The sequence below is a fragment of the Mobula hypostoma genome, chromosome 3, assembly GCF_963921235.1.
Source record: "Mobula hypostoma chromosome 3, sMobHyp1.1, whole genome shotgun sequence".
In the NCBI taxonomy this organism is placed as follows: Eukaryota; Metazoa; Chordata; class Chondrichthyes; order Myliobatiformes; family Myliobatidae; genus Mobula; species Mobula hypostoma.
Genome location: NC_086099.1, coordinates 226,324,929 through 226,343,560, shown reverse-complemented (window position 1 = coordinate 226,343,560; position 18,632 = coordinate 226,324,929). Strand labels below are relative to the sequence as shown.

The 18,632-nt window shown below is 44.9% G+C and overlaps 1 protein-coding gene across 4 annotated transcripts in view; it reads left to right on the top strand.

Moving 5' to 3' along the window:
* Positions 1 to 1,917: 1,917 nt before the first annotated feature.
* The window catches only part of cpsf1 (cleavage and polyadenylation specific factor 1), a 147,012-nt gene continuing 130,297 nt past the window's right edge, over positions 1,918 to 18,632 (top strand). For all 4 annotated transcript variants that reach the window (XM_063044660.1, XM_063044663.1, XM_063044662.1 and 1 more), the window contains exons 1-3: positions 1,918 to 2,058; positions 15,811 to 15,965; positions 18,235 to 18,262. In XM_063044660.1, coding sequence (XP_062900730.1) covers positions 15,822 to 15,965; positions 18,235 to 18,262 — 172 coding nt within the window. In that variant the 5' untranslated portion in view covers positions 1,918 to 2,058; positions 15,811 to 15,821. The remainder of the gene's footprint in view (positions 2,059 to 15,810; positions 15,966 to 18,234; positions 18,263 to 18,632) is intronic.

Genomic DNA, 18,632 nt, shown 5'->3' with positions numbered 1-18,632 from the left:
TACAAGGTGGCAGGTGATAGGTGAAACCGGGAGAGGGAGAGGGGGCTGGGAAGTTGATTGGTGAAAGATAAACAGCTGGAGAAGGGGGAATCTGATAGGAGAGGACAGAAGACCATGGAAGAAAGGGACTGGGGAGGAGAACCAAAAAAAAGGTGAATCAGAGAGGCAGGTAAGGGGATAATTTGAGAGGGGTATATGGGAATGGTGAAGGGGGTGGGAGGTGAGGTATACCAAATCATGAGGGGTATAGTTCGGATCAAAGTAAGTGTAGTACCCCTGAAAAAGGGATATGATAAATGAAATGTAGATATGCTATGTTCATGCATCAGTCAGTTTATGGAACGACTATGGTGTGTACTGCCCGTCCCCAGCTATTAGCAATCAATTGCGTGCTGAAGATTGAATGCAAGCCCTTACAAGTAGATGACAGATTCAATACTATAAAAGAATACCTTGCATACATATTCTCAAAATTTTCAACTAAACACATTTGCATGCTTTTCAAGTAATATCCCTTTTCTTTTCTCACCATGAAATGACATTAAGACCATAGAAATTTATAGTACATTACAGGCCCTTTGGCCCACAATGTTGTGCCGACCATGTAACGTACTCTGGAAACTGGCTAGAATTTCCCTAGTGCATAGCCCTCTATTTTTCTAAGCTCCATGTACCTATCTAAGAGACTCTTAAAATACCCTGTTGGATCCGCTTCCACCACTGTCTCCGGCAGTGCATTCCACACACCCACCACTCTGCGTGAAAAACTTAGGTACCCATTTCCAAGCACCTTAAAACTATGCCTGCTCATGAAATAAATTATTTTAACTTTTAAAAAATTATTTATAACTAAATTGAACAGATTGTCTCACAAGCAGACATGTTCCACCGAGTTTGGGTGAGAGTACAACTAGAGGTCATGGATTAAGGGCGAAACTTGAAATGTTTAAGGGCAGCATGAGGGAAAACTTCTTCACGCAGAGCGTGGTGAGAATGTGGAACCAGCTGCTAGCGCAAGTGGTGGATTAGGGTTGATTTGGGTCATAGTCATACTTAGTTAAACCATAAATAGTTAAATAGTAATATGTAAATTATGCCAGTAAACTATGAAATAAGTCCAGGAACACACATCAAAGTTGCTGGTGAACGCAGCAGGCCAGGCAGCATCTCTAGGAAGAGGTACAGTCCACGTTTCAGGCCGAGACCCTTCACCAGCAACTTTGATGTGTGTTGCTTGAACTTCCAGCATCTGCAGAATTCCTGTTGTTTGCGTTTTTAAATAAGTCCAGGACCCTGTTATAGGAGTCGGTGAACGCAGCATCTCTAGGAAGAGGTACAGTCGACGTTTCAGGCCGAGATCCTTCGTCAGGACTGAAATGTCGACTGTACTTCCTCCTAGAGATGCTGCCTGGCCAGCAACTTTAATGTGTGTTGCTTGAATTTCCAGCATCTGCAGAATTCCTGTTGTTCCCTGTTATAGGATATTGTTATTGTCAAACTGGAGAGGGTGCTGAAGAAATATGTGAATACTCCATCTGGACTAGAGAGCCTGAGATCAGTATCAGAAACAGGTTTGGTATTACTGGCACATGTCGAAAGAATTTGTTTTGCGGCAGCTGTATATCCTCAATCCGATCCCTCAATATCTGACGGCGATACAAACCAATGTTCTGCACGAAATCTGTGCCATTTGAATTAGCCTCCCAGACTAAACATGCCGCCATTTTCCTCTCCGCAAGCGAACGAAATAGAAGCCGCCGCGTTCCCGCCAAAAGCCGCCGGCGGCGCGCGTCAGGCACCGACGCTTTAGCCTCCGAATGCTGGCTGTCTGCGCATGTGCAACGCGGAAAGCGGTCGGTCGCCTCCGTAATTTGCATCGCTCGGTATCGCGAGATCTTGGCTCCGCGAGGTGGGGGAGGGCAGTGCAGTTAGCATGGCGGCGCCTGGTCCCAATCAATGAGATAGAGTTGATGTTCCGCCCGCCCGCCGCCCTCGGAGAAGTGACCCTCCCCGGTGTCGGGAGGCAGGATTTGTGCTGCTAACTAGCGTGCTCTGCTGGTAAGTGAGCCGGGGAATTTACGAGCAACCGGCGCGGTGCCGCGGCCTCGTCTCCCCTTTGGGGGGGGGGGGGCGGTCAGGGATGCTCGGTCTGTGCTGACGGGAGACCTACCGGCCACAGAATCACTAGAGTCCGGGGATATAACCACACAGTCCATGTGCGATCACGCAGGTTTTAACTCTCAGGATCACAGGATTGTAGGAATTGTGGCCCCTCGTGTAGGGGAAGATCAGTCAAACTTGTTGTTTTGCGTTAGCGGTACAGTGAAAAGTTAAAAAATACCCTGCAAATTATTCAAAGTAAGGAGTTCCTACAATAGATAACGACGTAGTGTTCGTGGACCGATCAGAAGTCTCATGTCGGAGGGGAAGCAGCTGTTCCTAAATCATTGAATGTGAGTGAAAGCTGTGCTGTGGGGGTGCAGAGGAGGTTCACAAGAATGATCCTGGGTTGAAAGGCTTAGGTTGTGATGGCTTTGGGCCTGTACTCGATTGAGCTCAGAAGGAAGAGGGGAATTCTCATTGAAAGTGTGTATGTGCAGATGATGTTTCCATTATCGGAGAGTCTGGGATCTGAGCGCACAGCATCAGAATAGAGGTTCGTCCCTTTAAAACTGAGATGAGGGAGAACTTCTTCAGCCAGAGGGCCGTATCTGGAATTTGTTGCCACACTAGTTTGTAGGTTGTAAATCATTGGGTGTAAATCAAGGCTGAAGTTAAAAGGTTTTGATGGGTGAAGGAGTTAAAGTGTATGGGGAGAATTGTGGGGGGGGGGGAAATCAGCCATGGTGGAATGGTGGAGTAGACTCGCTGTACCAAATGGCCTAATTCTGTTCCTATGTCTTATGATCTAGAAGCGGAGAGGGTATGGAGTAGGTTCATTAGCGCGTTGCTTGTGATGGTGCAGTGCATTCATAAGGAGGGACTTGATAGGGTGCAATCCGTGGTCTAGTAGTAGGCAGCCGTCGATCCCAGGGTTTGCACCTTGGTGGACTGCGTCATCTCCTGTGCGGGAAGATTTGCCCATGCAGCTGGTTCCCCCCCCTCCACGTCACTGATGTAGTCCAAGAGAAGGGCAAATGCTGATGCAACTTGGCACCAGTGTCGTTCCAGAGGTTGCCAGAGTGAAGTTGTAAACAACATCAAGCTGCCTTAGGGTCCCCTGCTCTGGATTTCTTCCTCGGAGTTTACTCCCGAAGCCTTTCCCATGGGTGGGTAAGGCCACAAGGCAGCGGAGGTTTAAAATCAGAGTTTTCCTTCTCCTAGCCGGCTGCCATCCAAGGCTGACTGCTTTTGCGGCACCAGTGGTCTGCCATTGCCCCTTTCCTTGTCAGTAGAAACATTTTTGCTGGGCCTAGTAGCTAAGCCACACGTGAAGGCCAGGAGTTGGACTTGGTTGTCAGAGGCTAGTAGAGTCGCACGCCATTTGGAATTCTTTATAGGTAGTGGGAGCTTATCCCTACTACCACCCCTGGCTATGACAACCGTAGGAAGCTATCCATGGTCTGCTACCCTCCTATTAGATTCCTCCTTCTCCAGCCCTTTATCTCTTTCACCTATCAGCTTCCCAGCTCTTTACTTCACACTTCCCCCTCTTCCAGTTTCACCTATCACCTACTACCTTGTACTTCTTCCTCCCCATCTCCCACATTTTTGCTCTGACTTCTCATCTTTTTTTTCAGTATTGCTGAAGGGCCTTGGCTGGAAACATCGACTATACTCTTTTCCATAGATACTGTGTGACCTTCTGAGTTCCTCTAGTATTTGGTGTGTGTGGCCCATTTATTCCTGTCTGTCAACTAATTATCAATCCATTACTGTATTATTTCCAGATTTGCGTCCTTCAATTTTGCACACTGACTTATTAAAATAATGAATTAACCTTGTGGCTCTCAGGATCTGGTACCTGGGATCACTTATAGAAACCAGAACCCCGAGAAACATGCCACTTTCATTATCCCAGGACGATGTTGTAGGGGGGCCTATTAACCTCACAGCAGAAGATCAGTTTGGCAAGTCAGTGTTGGGGAAAGACGGTCATTCCTCTTCCCAATGGTCACATTGGGAGCCAGGTAATCTGCTTCCATTCCAGCTCATTGGGTTAGGAGATAGTTGATGAGGTCATTGCTGGACCTGCAGAATTAATGGTAGCTTGAATCGGTGCTTGGCCGAGTGGGGATTTGAGGAGATGTAGTGTTGGGTCTCCATAGGCTACTAACAAATAGATTCCACAATCTTGTGCCATCCTGAACGTTTCTCTACAGTGCTGTGCAAAAGTCCTAGACATTTATCTGCAGTATAGCTATGGTGCCACATCAACTGCAGGATCGCTAAGGCTAGTGCCAGTCTTAGGAGACTATTTGACACCACGTGGGGGTGAAGGAGAATTACTCGAGACCAAGCTGAAAGCCTACTGCGCTATAGCCTTGGCGATCCTGCAGTTGATCTCGTCGTCAATGCGAACTGCTCGAGAGGGTGCTGCCAAGACGTGCGAACTTGTCGACTGCCTGGAGCTGCTGGCCTTCACCGATATGGGTGGCTCCTCACAGGGTTGATCTGGGGCTGCTTGGTGCAAAACTTCCGTCTTGGTGATGGTGAGACCAAAGTTGTCACATGCAGTGGAAGATTTGTCAATGATACCCTGCATGTCGGACTCAGAGTTTACGCTGAGAGTGTAGCCGTCAGCGAATAGGAAGTCTCAGCACCATCTCTACACGTGTGAACCGTGGACTGTGTACATCAGACGTGCGTAGACTGAACCACTTCCACTTGTCATGCCGACGGAAAATCATGAACATCAATTAGCAAGACAGAATTCCTGACCCAGAAGCGCTGTCTGTAGCAGGTATGCCCACCATTCACACATTGCTGACAAAACATCAATAATCAGGGTGTCAGGTGATCGCGTCCACAAGCAGTTGTTCTTTGGGGAATTGTCCACAGGAAAGCACTCTTATGGTGGTCAGTGAAAACGATTCAAGGACACGCTCAAGACTTTGCTCCACGCCCTTGAGATCGATTACGCCTCTTGGGAACATGAAACCTTGAATTGCTCATCCTGGCCACCAAAGCTGAAAAGAACCGCAAAGCTGAAACAAAAAATAAACGGTAACAGCAGAAAGCTGTTCCTGATGGCCGATGGGAAGAAGCTGTTCCTGAAATGTTGAGTGTGTGACTTCAGGCTCCTGTACCACCTCCTTGTTGGTAGCAATGAGAGGGCATGTCCTTAATGATGGATACTGCCTTTTTGAGGCATCACCTTTTGAAGATGTCCTTGGAGGCTAGTGTCCATGATGAAGCTGGCTGTGTTTACAATTTTCTGCAGCTTTTTCTGATCCTGTGCAGTGACCCCTCTGTACTAGACAGTGATGCAACCAGTTAGAATGCTCTCCATGGCATCATGATCTGACTTCCCCAAGAGATGACTCCCAATATTTGGGAAGTGATTTCTGTTTCTTGGGTCTTTTTGTGGAACCTTATTGCCAGAGGACTGTGTTATATGAATACTTTGACCTTTGGTTTGCAGATGTTAGTGTGAGGCCATTCTGTTATATGTCTTGGTGACTGAGTGGACAATTTGGAACTGAACATGTGCATGGAAAATCTTTGCCTGCTCACTGAAGTTGGAGTGACCTTGGTTGTGGTGTGAAGGTAGCTCTTTCCCACTTGTCCTCTCGATTAGCTATACCACAAGACTTGTTAACAGTTTAGTATTATATAGCAATTGAGACTGAGAAAATGGTTGAGATGATTCAGCCTCATTTTTTTGAAAATAAATGAGAGGTGTCCTAACTGAAACCTATCAAATGGTGAAAGGCCTTGATTGAGTGGATGGGGAGAGGATGTTTCCTATGGTGGGAGAGTCTAAGACCAGAGGACACATTCTCAGTAGAGGAGCGTCCTTTTAGAATGGAGATGGGGAGGAATTTCTTTAGCCAGAGAGTAGTTGAGTCTGGAATCCTTTGCCACAAGCAGCTGTGGAGGCCAAGTCTTTTGTATCTCTAAGGCAGAGGTTATTAGATTTTTGATTGGTCAGGGCATGAAGGGATACTGGATATGGGGAGAAGGCAGGAGATTGGGGTTGAGAGGAAAATTGGATCAACCATGATATGTCAGAGCAGGCTTGATGGGCCAAATATCTTATGGTCTTATACCAGTTCTCCTCAAACTCCCAGTGACATATAGCTGCTGTTGTGCTTTCTTTGTAATAGTATTAATGTGTTGGGCCCAGGATAGATCTTCAGAGATGTTGATACCCAGGAACTTGAAACTAACCATTTCCATTTCTGATCCTTCAAGAGGACTGGTGTGCATTTCATTGACTTTCCCTTTCTGAAATCTACAGTCAGTTCCTTGGTCTCACTGAAATTGAGTGCAAGGCTGTTGCTGTGGTACCGCTCAATCAGGTGATCTATCTCACTGCTGTTCACCTCATCGTCACCATCTGAAATTCTGCTGACAAAAGTTGTGTCGTCAGCAAATCTATTAGGTGGTGTTTGAGCTGTGCCTAGCCACACAGTTGTAGTTGTAGAGAGGGTGGAGCAATGCCTCAGTACACATCTTTGAAGTCCACCTGTGTTGGTTGTCAATGAGGAGGAGATGTTATTTCTGATCTGCACGGACTGTGTTCTCCCACTGCGGAAGTCAAGGATCCAGTTGTAGAGTGAGGTACAGAGACTCAGGTTTTGGACCTTTTTGATTAGAACTGAGGGTATGATTGTGGTGAACGCCGAGGTGTTGTTAATTCACAGCAGCCTGATGTAGGTATTGCTGCTGTTGTCCAGGTGATCGAAGGCTGAGTGGAGAGCCAGTGAGATTACATTCACTGTAGACCTATTGTGGCAGTAGGCAAATTGCAGCGGGTCCAGGTCCTTGCTCAGACTGAATCAGGTTTATTATCACCAGCATGGTATTGAAATTTGATAATTTAGCAGCAGCTGTACAATGCAATACATGATAATGTAGAAAGAAAAAAAAATAAATGAGTCAATTACTTTAAGTACATGTATGTATATTAAATAGATTTAAAATAATGCAAAGATGGAAATAATATATATTTGAGAAAAAGTGATGTAGTGTTCATGGGTTCAGTGTCCATTTAGGAATGGCAGAGGGGAAGAAACTGTTCCTGAATCGTTGAGTGTGTGACTTCGGGCTTCTGTAACTCCTCCCTGACGGTAACAATGAAAAGAGGCAATGCCCTTGGGTGTTGGGGGTCCCTAATAATGGACATTGACTTTCTGAGACACTGCTCCTTGAAGATCTCTTGGATACTACGGAGGCTAGATGGAGCTGACTAATTTTACGTTGCTTCTTTCAGTCCTGTGCAGTGGCCCCTCCCTCCCCCCACCTCCGCATGCCAAACAGTGATGCAGCCCATCAGAATGCTCTCCGCTGTACATCTATAGAAGTTTTTGAGTGTTTTAGTTGACAAACCAAATCTCTTCAGACTCCTAATGAAATATAGTTGGTGGTGAGTGGGGTACCGCAGGGGTTGGTGCTGGGCCCGCAGCTGTTTACCATTTACATTGATGATTTGGAAGAGGGGACTGAGCGTAGCGTAGCAAAATTTGTTGATGACTGAGTGGAAAAGCAAATTGTACAAAGGATGTGGAGAGTCTGCAGAGGGATATAGATAGGTTAAGTGAGTGGGCCAAGGTCTGGCAGATGGAATACAACGTTGGTAAATGCGAGATCATCCACTTGAGAAGGAATAATAGAAGAGCAGGTTGTTATTTAAATGGTGAAAGATTGCAGCATGCTGTTGTGCAGAGGGACTTGGGAGTGCTTGTGCATGAATCGCAAGAAGTTGGCTTGCAGGTACAACAGGTTATTAAGAAGGCAAACAGAATGTTGGCCTTCATTGCTAGAGGGATTGAATTCAAGAGCAGGGAGGTCATGCTGCAACTATACAGGGTACTGGTGAGGCTGCACCTGGAGTACTGTGTGCGGTTCTGGTCTCCATACTTGAGGAAGGGCATACTGGCTTTGGAGGCAGTGCAGAGGAGGTTCACCAGGTTGGTTCCAGAGATGAAGGGGTTAACCTATGAGGAGAGATACTCTCCGGAGTTCAGAAGAATGAGAGGGGATCTTATAGAAACGTACAAAATTTTGAAAGAATAAGATAGAAGTAGAAAAGTTGTTTCTAATGGTAGGTGAGACTAGAACTAGGGGACATTTCTTCAAGATTCAGAGGGGAAGATTTACGACGGAGATGAGGAGAAACTGTTTTTCCCTGAGAGTGGTGAATCCAGAATTCTCTGCCCAGGGAAGCAGTTGAGGCTTCTTCACTAAATATATTTAAGATACAGTTAGATAGGTTTTTACATAGTAGGGGAATTAAGGGTTATGGGGAAAAGGCAGGTAGATGGAGCTGAGTTTATGGACAGATCAGCCACGATCTTATTGAATGGCGGGGCAGGTTCGATGGGCCGGATGGCTTCCTCCTGCTCCTATTTCTTATGTTCTTATAGCTGCTGTCTTACTGTGTTTCCAATGGCAAAGACCCAGGTTCTGTAGCTTATTGATCAGGATTGTGAGAGTGTTGGTATTAAACGCTGAGGTATTGTCAACAAACAGCATCCTGACATAGGTTTTTATATTGTCCAGGTGATCTAAGGCCGTGTGAAGAGCTATCGAGAACGTGTCTGTCATAGACCTATTGTGACGATAGGCAAATTGCAGTGGGTTCATGATCTTGCTGAGACAGGAGTTGATTCTAACCATAACCAACCTCTCAAAGCATTTCATCACCATAGATGTGCATGTTACTGGGTGATAGTCATTAAGGCAGTTCACACAACTCATCCACACAGGTTTTAATGATGTCGGTAACAACTGTGGCATAATCATCCAGATTTGAAGATGAATCCCTGAATATGGGTCTAGTGTACCGATTCTAAGCAGTCCTGTAGGTGCTTCCCTTGTCCGTACCTTCTTCATCCTCACTACTGCTGCTGCAGACTTTAGTCTCTTCCTATACTCAGGGAGTAGAAGTACAGCCAGATGATCAGACTGTCCAACGAGAAGATGTGGAATAGCAATGTAAGCACTCTTGGTGGTGTAGTAGTGGTCCAGTGTGTTGTTTCTTCTAGTAGTACAAGTGATTTGTTGATAAATTAATTACTTAGTGACTTTTTTCGGGCTGGTCTGTTTAAAATCCCGCAAAATGATGGTGAAGGTGTCAGGGTGTGCTGTTTTGTGCATGTTGATCCATTGCTCAGATCATCTAGAGCCTGTTTGACATTGGCCTGAGGTGGAATGTGCACTGCTACCAAAATGATCAGGAGTTGATTCTAGCCATGACAACCTCTCAAAGCATTTCGTCACAGTGGATGTGAATGCCACTGGATGACAGTCGTTGAGGCAGCTCATCCTGCTCTTCTTGGATTGCTGACCTTACAGTGTTCCTTTCATCTGCCATCCGTTCTTTAGAGTCACAGAAACTAGTCCTTTGATCCATCTAATATGTGTCAAACAGTTATTCTGCCTCGTCCCATCAACATGCACCCAAACCATAGCCCCATATCCCTCTTATCCATTATTTTTCCAACAAGTTCTCTTAAATTTTGGAATCGAAGCTGCAATTATCAGTTAGGTCACAGTTTTTGTTTCAACATTGACCTTCAGTTGTCTGGATGTTTTCTATTTGTTTGCCTGATGTAAAAAACCTCATCTGCAGATCATTTTATCCGGTAGCCTTTTCACCAATGCCTCCTTGTCCATGTATCCATGACACCACCCTGGGTCAATAAGAAATTATGACGCCTGTATAACAATTAAGATTGTAGTGATGTTAAGGAGCAGATGACATCCCGACTCAGATTCAAGAACTTCAGAGAGCAGTTTCAGAAGTAAATTCAGAACTAATCTTCCACATCTAGATCAAGTGAGAAAATTCTAATTCCAAATATTTAAAGAAGGTCTCCCTGCTGTCTTCTACAAGGATTTTTGTAACACACAAAATGCTGGAGGAACGTGGCAGGTCAGGTAGTATCTAGAAACAGGACTATAGAGCTGATGTTTCGGGCCAAGACCCTTCACCTGACTTCAGTTATTCCTCTCCATAGATGCTGCCTGACCTGCTGAGTTCCTCCGGCATTTTGTGTGTGCTGCTCTGCATTTCCAGCACCTGCGGAATTTCTTGTGTTTAAAACGTTTTTATGTCTTCTCAACTGTCTTCTCCCAAGACTGAAGATTTGCTTCGTTAGTCCTGGTATGGATTCTGTGCATCTACAAACATGATGAACATGATCTTTACTGCTTGTGATGCCAAGTGTATAGGGTGGTGCAGTAGCATAGGGGTTAGTGTAGCAGCTTACAGTGCCAGCGATTGCGTTCAGTTCCTGCCACTGTCTGTAGTAACACATATAAAAGTTGCTGGTGAACGCAGCAGGCCAAGCAGCATCTATAGGAAGAGGTGCAGTCGACGTTTCAGGCCGAGACCCTTCGTCAGGACTAACTGAAGGAAGAGTGAGTAAGGGATTTGAAAGTTGGAGGGGGAGGGGGAGATACAAAATGATAGGAGAAGACGGGAGGGGGAGGGATAGAGCCAAGAGCTGGACAGGTGATAGGCAAAAGGGATACGAGAGGATCATGGGACAGGAGGTCCGGGAAGAAAGACGGGGGGGGGGGTGACCCAGAGGATGGGCAAGGGGTATAGTCAGAGGGACAGAGGGAGAAAAAGGAGAGTGAGAGAAAGAATGTGTGTATAAAAATAAGTAACAGATGGGGTACGAGGGGGAGGTGGGGCATTAGCGGAAGTTAGAGAAGTCGATGTTCATGCCATCAGGTTGGAGGCTACCCAGACGGAATATAAGGTGTTGTTCCTCCAACCTGAGTGTGGCTTCATCTTTACAGTAGAGGAGGCCGTGGATAGACATGTCAGAATGGGAATGGGATGTGGAATTAAAATGTGTGGCCACTGGGAGATCCTGCTTTCTCTGGCGGACAGAGCATAGGTGTTCAGCAAAGCGGTCTCCCAGTCTGCGTCGGGTCTCGCCAATATATAAAAGGCCACATCGGGAGCACCGGACGCAGTATATCACCCCAGCCGACTCACAGGTGAAGTGATGCCTCACCTGTAAGGACTGTTTGGGGCCCTGAATGGTGGTAAGGGAGGAAGTGTAAGGGCATGTGTAGCACTTGTTCCGCTTACACGGATAAGTATGTTGCTTGAATTTCCAGCATCTGCAGAATTCCTGTTGTTTACTGTCTGTAGTAAGTTTGTATGTTCTCCCAGTGACTGTGTGACATCTCTCTGGGTACTTTGGTCTTCCTCCTACAGTCCAAGGATGTATTGATTAGCAAGTTGTGGGCATGCTCTGTTGGCACGGGAACCGTAGCGACACTTGCCTCCAGCACATCCCTGGTCTCTGTGTTGGTCGGTGATGCAAAACAATTGTGCTTCTCTGATGTTTTGATGCACGTGTGACAAATGAAGTGAATCTTTAAATGGAGGACATAGCAATAGTTACAGTTTATTTTACCTTGCTGTATCCTTTGACTGTTGATCGAGAGGGTCTGTGAAGCATCCTTTTCAAATTTGGTTTTCCCTGAAAAAACCCAAATCATATCCTTGTGAGAGCTATTTGGTTGAAGATTGTGGGTGGAAAATCTCTAAAGAAGATGAGATCAAAAGGAACTGAAAATGATGTTCTATAATGAGGTGTTGAGATATTTCCAATTTATAGGAACACGAAGTGTACTGAAGAGAGAGTAAAGGAGATATGCCTACATTGACAGAAGCTTAAGGCAGTGGAAAATAATCTCATTGCAATATAGCTTGAAAACGTGCACCACCAGGATCAAGACCAGCTTCTCTCCCACTCTCGTAAGATTTCTGAGTGGATTTTGTTTGTGTTCCTTGACCTCACAGCCTACCTTGCCATGGTCCTTGCATCTTATTGTCTGCCAGCATTGCCCTCTGCCGTCAGATTTCTGAATGGTCCCATGGACACTACCTCACCGTTCTGAGCTGTTTTCGCACTACAGCACTTTTTTTTATATTACTTTTTGAAACTTATGGTAATCTTTTATATGCTGTACTGCTGCAGTAAAACAGCAAATTTCATGACATTTTGGTGATAATAAAACTGATTTTGATTCTATTTTCTTCATTCTGTTAGCGTTTTACCCCTGTCCTGTTTAAAGTACAGTATTTGATGAAATGAACTGTATGGATGGTTTAAAAAACAAACTTTTTCACTGCCTCTCAGTACATGTGGCAAATAAACCAAGCAAGATCCTGACCCTACAAAGGATTGCGAGGACTGCTGAGAGGATCATCGGGGCCTCTCTTCCACACAGCTCATGGCATTGTCAATGATCTCTCCCATCTGTCCAGCGATCTCTTTGATCCCCTACCATCAGGCAGGAGATACCTTGGCATTAGGAGAAGGACTGTTAGGATGGGAAACAGCTTCTTAGCTCAGGCCGTGAGATTTCTGAACTCCCTGCCATCACCCAGGTCTCACAACAGTGCTATACTGTTCACTTTTTAACTTTGTGTTGGCCAAGTGGTTAACTAGTGGCCTAGTGATCTGAAGGCTGCTAGTTCGAGCCTCAGCTGTGGCAGCGTGTTTGTGCCCTTGAGCAAGGCACTTAACCACACATTGCTCTAGTCTGTACGAGGAGTGGCGCCCCACACAGACTTCCAATCTGCGCCTTGTAAGGCATGAAAATGCCCGACGCAGGCCTCTCATGATCTGAGTCGACGTTCCCTCCCTCCCTCCCCCCCCTTTTAACTTGTGTTGTAAATGCACTTTATTATTTGTTAATTTGTTTGTGGTAATATTACTTTGTGTGTTGTTTGTGAGTTTTATGTACTGATTTTTGTGTACTTTGGTCCAGAGAAACATAGTTTCCTTTGGCAGTATACATGTGTATGGTTGAAATTACAATAAACTTGAACTGTGTTGAAGATGGTACTACTTTGAGCTGAAATGTGTAGAATTAACATAGTCTCAGTATAGTGTCTTCCCATTTAGGATTGAGAAGAGGAATAATTTGGACAGTGGGATGGAGAATTGCAGAGGTTTATACCTCAAAGTTAAAAGTATATTTATTAACTAAGTATATATACCATACATAACCTTGAGATTTGTCGCCTTTCAGGCAGCCACAAAACAGAAACACATTAGAGCCAGTTTTTAAAAAAAGCCTGCCAAACACCCAATATGAAGAAAAACAACCAAATCATGCAAACAATAAAAGAAAACGAATAACATTCAGAATTGAAGTTCACGAAAGTGAGTCCACAGCCATGAAGCCAGTCATCACTACAGCCAGTCCAGGAACCTGTTAGTTGCAGGCCACAGCCTCATTTCAGTGCAGAGATGAGAAAACCTTGTGAAGCAGCAATCTGATACCAGCCCGTCCCTCTCCTTCAGTCCAACACCCTGACCTTTTCAATGTGAACCCCAGCCCGTCCCTCTTCTTCAGCCCTGACACCATGACCTTTTCAATCTGAACCCCAGCCCGTCGTTCTCCATCAGCCCAACATCCTGACCTTTTCAATCTAGCCCAGCGCTTGAATCGGCCCAGGCCCTGCTGCTTCAATATGCTCTTGGGTCCAGGACCTGTGGTATCGATTTGAAGGGTTGTGAATGTTCGTTTGATAAGAAAGCTGAAATCAGTAGGTTTCAGAATGTCAGGACAGTGAGAGGATAGAAGAATTGAATTGGGAAGTTCCACAAGTCCAACAGTGGTTTGGCAAATAACAAATGTACTGTCCTTTCCATTGCTTTTGTGGCTATCCTTTTAAAGATTACTTTTGCTTTAACTTTATCTGTCACATGTTCAAAACATACAGTGAAATGAGTTGTTTACATCAGGGGTCCCCAACCTTTTTTGCAACGCGGACTAGTTTATTATTGACAATATTCTTGCGGACCGGCCGAGCCGGGGGTGGGGGGGGTGTAGAGTTGCCAGCGGACAAGAGTAGCTTGTCTTGTCAAATACGTTGTGTTTACCCCGAGAAAGACTACAGTGACCATGAAGCCTTGCGCCGGCACCTGTGTGCGCATGCGTATACATGCCAATTTTTTTTCTTTCTACAAATCATTTTTGGCGATTCTGTTCGGGGGGGGGTTAATCACGACCGGAATATGGGTGATAAGTGGCTAATACACTCAATTTCATTTCTAAAAGGATTTGTCTAACGAATTTAATATTAAACACACAGTGCATATTTTCCTCGCATGAATTATCGGGGGAGGACAGGGGAGCTTGAAGTAAGTGTTGAACGAGCTTCCAGTAGTAGTGGTAGAGGCAGGTTCGATATTATCATTTAAAGAAAAATTGGATAGGTATATGGACAGGAAAGGAATGGAGGGTTATGGGCTGAGTGCAGGTCGGTGGGACTAGGTGAGAGTAGCGTTTGGCACGGACTAGAAGGGCTGAGATGGTCTGTTTCCGTGCTGTAATTGCTATAATGTTATATAAGTCACTTATAAGTCAATAGCATTTTAAGTAACGTTTGGTTATTAAACACACAGCACATATTTTCCCGGTATGAACATATAAAATCATTGCAACAGACCAATATCGCTGAATCAGTGGGAGCCCTGGGCTGAATACTTGTTTCCCTGCACCAAGACGGTGCCATCGAGGGGTGATGGGAGACAGTGATACTCGAAGGGGGTTCCTTATGTCCAGTCTATTCCACAATTTAGTTTTCATTGCATTCATTGCAGAGATATGTTGGAAATGTAAGCAATGTTTTCAGTGCTTTCGTGGCTATCTCAGGATATTTAGCCTTGACTTTGATCCAGAATGCCGGCAGAGATGTTATGTCAAACATACTTTTCAGCCCGCCGTCATTTGCAAGCTCAAGGAGTTGATCTCCTTCCCGCGCTGACATGGATGACACGCGGGTAATGACCTCGTGTGCGTTCGAGCTCAACAGTGGGTGTGGCAGAGAATGAGGAAAGGTGCAGCTGATTCATATCGCCAATTTGTCGTTTCCTCGCAGTCCGGTAGCAATGCTTTGCGGCCCGGTGGTTGGGGACCGCTGGTTTACATCAACTGCCACCACAGTCTAGAGGGTAGTCATCGGGGCAGCCTACAATAACGTCATGCTTCTGGCACCAACACAGCTTAGTAACCCATATATCTTTGGAATGTGGAAAGAGACTGGAACACCCAGAGACAACCCACACAATCACGGGGAGAACATAAAAATTCCATACAGACAAGTATTTGGAATTGAAAATTGATAGGTTTATAAGATTATGAGAGGCATAAATAGAGTAGACAGACCATATCTATTTCCAAGGTGTGAAATATCGATACCAGAGGGCATGTGTTTAAGGTGCGAGGAGGTTATTTCAAAGGAGATGTGAGGAGTAACTTCTTTACACAGTGGTGGGTGCCTGGGGTGGTGGTAGAGGCAGAAACCTTAGAGACTTTTAAGAGACACTTAGTTGGGCACATGAATGTGGGGGGAAATGGAAGGATATGGATGTTGTGTAGGCAGAAGAGGTTAGTTTAGAAAGCCATTTAATTTGTTTGGCACATCGTTGTAGGCTGAAGAGCCTGTTCCTGAGCTATACTGTTCTATGAGCCCCAACCACTGGTGCTGGAAAGCTGACCACCGCCCTACTGTCCTGCCCCACGGTTATGCGCAGTGGGGCAAGTTCAGAGGTTTTAGTTGCACAGTGAGCTGAGTAGAAATATTGATTCAGCCAGTGCCATACCAGTAAAGACTGAGTGGGCAGGAGCTCATGGCTGTTATATTTTGACTGTTTGCAGGAGTTGACAATATGTATGCAGTCTATCGCCAGGTCCATCCCCCGACGGGGCTGGAGTTTGCCATCTACTGCAGCTTCTTTACCAATGCGGAACGCAACCTGGTGGTGGCTGGAACATCTCAGCTGCAGGTCTACAGACTCATTCATGATGCAGAGGTGAGCTTGAATGAAAACTTTAAATGCTGATTTTTCTTTGGAAGGGTGTTACCGATTATTTTAAAGGGAAGTGCTGCAGCTTGTTTTCAGCAGGTCAGGCAGCAGTAATAAACAGTCGATATTTTTGGGCCAAGACCCTTCGTCAGAGTCCTGATGAAGGAACGCAGCCTGAAACGACAGCTTTATTCATTTCCATAGGTGCTGCCTGACCTGCTGAGTTCCTCTAATATTTTGTGTGTGTTGCTCTGATCTCTGACCTTGCAGAATCTCTTGTGATTACAATTTATAGTTTGTTCCCTACTTGTTGCTGCCTTACTAGTGAATGAGACCGCATGCATTGTCCTCTCTAATAGCTTAATCAAGTAAGTGGTTCAACTAAGAGCAGGTTACATCACAGCAGGACATGGGAAAGCGTGATCAGTGGGCTCATATTGGGGCGATAAAGATCAAAGTTCAAAGTAAATTTATTATCAATGTGCACGTGTGTTGTTTTATACAACCCTGAGATTTGTTTTCTCATGGGCATTCACAGTAAATACAAAGAAACGCAATAGAATCAGTGAAAGACTGTGCCCAGTAGAGCAGACAAACAGCCAATGTGCAAATAGAAAAAGTAAATAATAATAATAATAATAAATATTGAGAGCAGTAGATAAAGAGTTCTTGAAAGTGTGGCAATAAGCTGTGGGAACAGTGAAGTTGAGTAAAGTTATCTCCTTGAGTTCAAGGGCCTGATCGTTGAGGGGTTAATAACTGTTCCTGAACTTGGTAGTGTGGGTCCTGAGGTTCCTGTACCACTTTCCTGATGGCAGCAGCAAAAAGAGAGCATGACCTGGATGATGGGGGTGCTAACGAGCAGATCGACATCCCCATCCTCACTGAAGGGATGGCACAACTGGTGATTGGTAAACCTGTCATTGAAGCTTTTGCATATCCCACTTCAAGGTTCAACATGCTGTGCATTCAGAGATGTTCTTCTGCACACCACATTTGAGTTACTGTAGCCTTCCTGACAGCTTGAACCAGTCTGGCAATCCTCTTCTCTCTCATTAATAAGGCGTTTTTATTCCCAGAACTGGATGTTTTTTATTTTTGCACCATTTTCTGTAAACTCTACACACTTGTGTGTGAAAATCCCAGGAGATCAGCAGATTCTGGGATACTCAAACCACCCCATCAGGCTCCACTATGTTTATATGGTCAAAGTCACTTAGATCACATTTTTTCCTCCATCTGATGTTTGGTCTGAACAACAACTAAATCTCTTGACCATGACATTGCTTTGATGCATTGGGTTGCTGTCACATGATTGGCTGCTTAAGTATTTGCATTAACAAGGTGTACCTAATAAAGTGGCTACTGAGTGTATTTTCCATCTTAAAAGAAAAGTGAGTCACTGCTCTGTCTCCAGTTGAATCCCCGTTATTCACGGTGAAAGTGTTTGCCTGGAAAATTTTGGAAATGGATTGGAAGCATGGTATTGATGTTCTCTCTGTGGCCAAATTGATGAAAATGTCAGAGAGAATTGGAAAATGGAAATAGATTGGGGAAAATGGGACTATTGGGAAAGCTTTGAGAGTTATCAAATTTCTGAGGAGGAGTCCTGAACTTGAAACATTAACTGTTTCTCTTTCCACAGATGCTGCCTGACCTGAGTTCTTTCTTGCATCACGCACAAAATGTTGAAGGAACTCAGCAAGTGATGCAGCGTATATGGAGTTAGAATAAACAGATACCTATTGTGGCTACACTCTTACCATTCTCTTCTCACCTACCCATCACCTCCCTCTGATGTCCCTCCCCCTTCTCTTTCTCCCAAGGTCTATTGTCCTTTCTGATTACCTAGTCTCACTATCACCTGCCAACTTTGTACTACCCCTCCCCTCCTTCCCCCACCTTCTTATTCGGGGTTCTCCCCCCTTCCTTTCTAGTCCCAACTAAAGGTCTCAGTCTGAAACATTGACTGTTTATTTCTCTCCATGGATGCTACCTAACCTGCTGAGTTCCTCCAGCATTTTGTGTGTGTTGCTCAAGATTTCCAGCATCCGCAGAGCTCTTGTGTTTGATCTTTCTAGCACTTTATTTTGGATTTGCAGCATCTACAGTTTCTGGATTTTTGTAGACTTTTTAGGGGCTGTATGGCTGTCTCCTGTGTTAGGAGGAAATAAGAAATTCAGAGTTTCCAGCACCTTTGAGACTTTCAGCATTCAAGTGCTTTGTTCTGTCTCGGGACCAATGACATCTGTTTCTTTTGTGTTTGTATTTGCAGAGCACAGTAAAAGGAGACAAATCTTCAGGTAAGATTGCCCTTTCATCATACAGCTATTTCCTGATTGATTCTCATAGAGTTGCATGCCACAGAATGGACCCTTCGTGCAGAACTTTTGAGCCATTTATAAAAACTTAATTTGGATGAAGATACAGGTGAGAGGAGGAGCTTCTCTAGGCAGGAGGTGGTGAATCTGTGGAATTTATTGCAAATACAAAAAGAAAAAAATGATAGTAAATAAATAAGCAATACATATCAAGAACATGAGATGAAGAGTCTTTGAAAGTGAGTCCATGGGTTGTGGGAACAGTTCAGAGATGGAATGAGTGAAGTTATCTCCACTGGTTCAAGTGCCTGGTGGTTGAGGGGTAACAACTGTTCCTGAACCTGATGGTGTG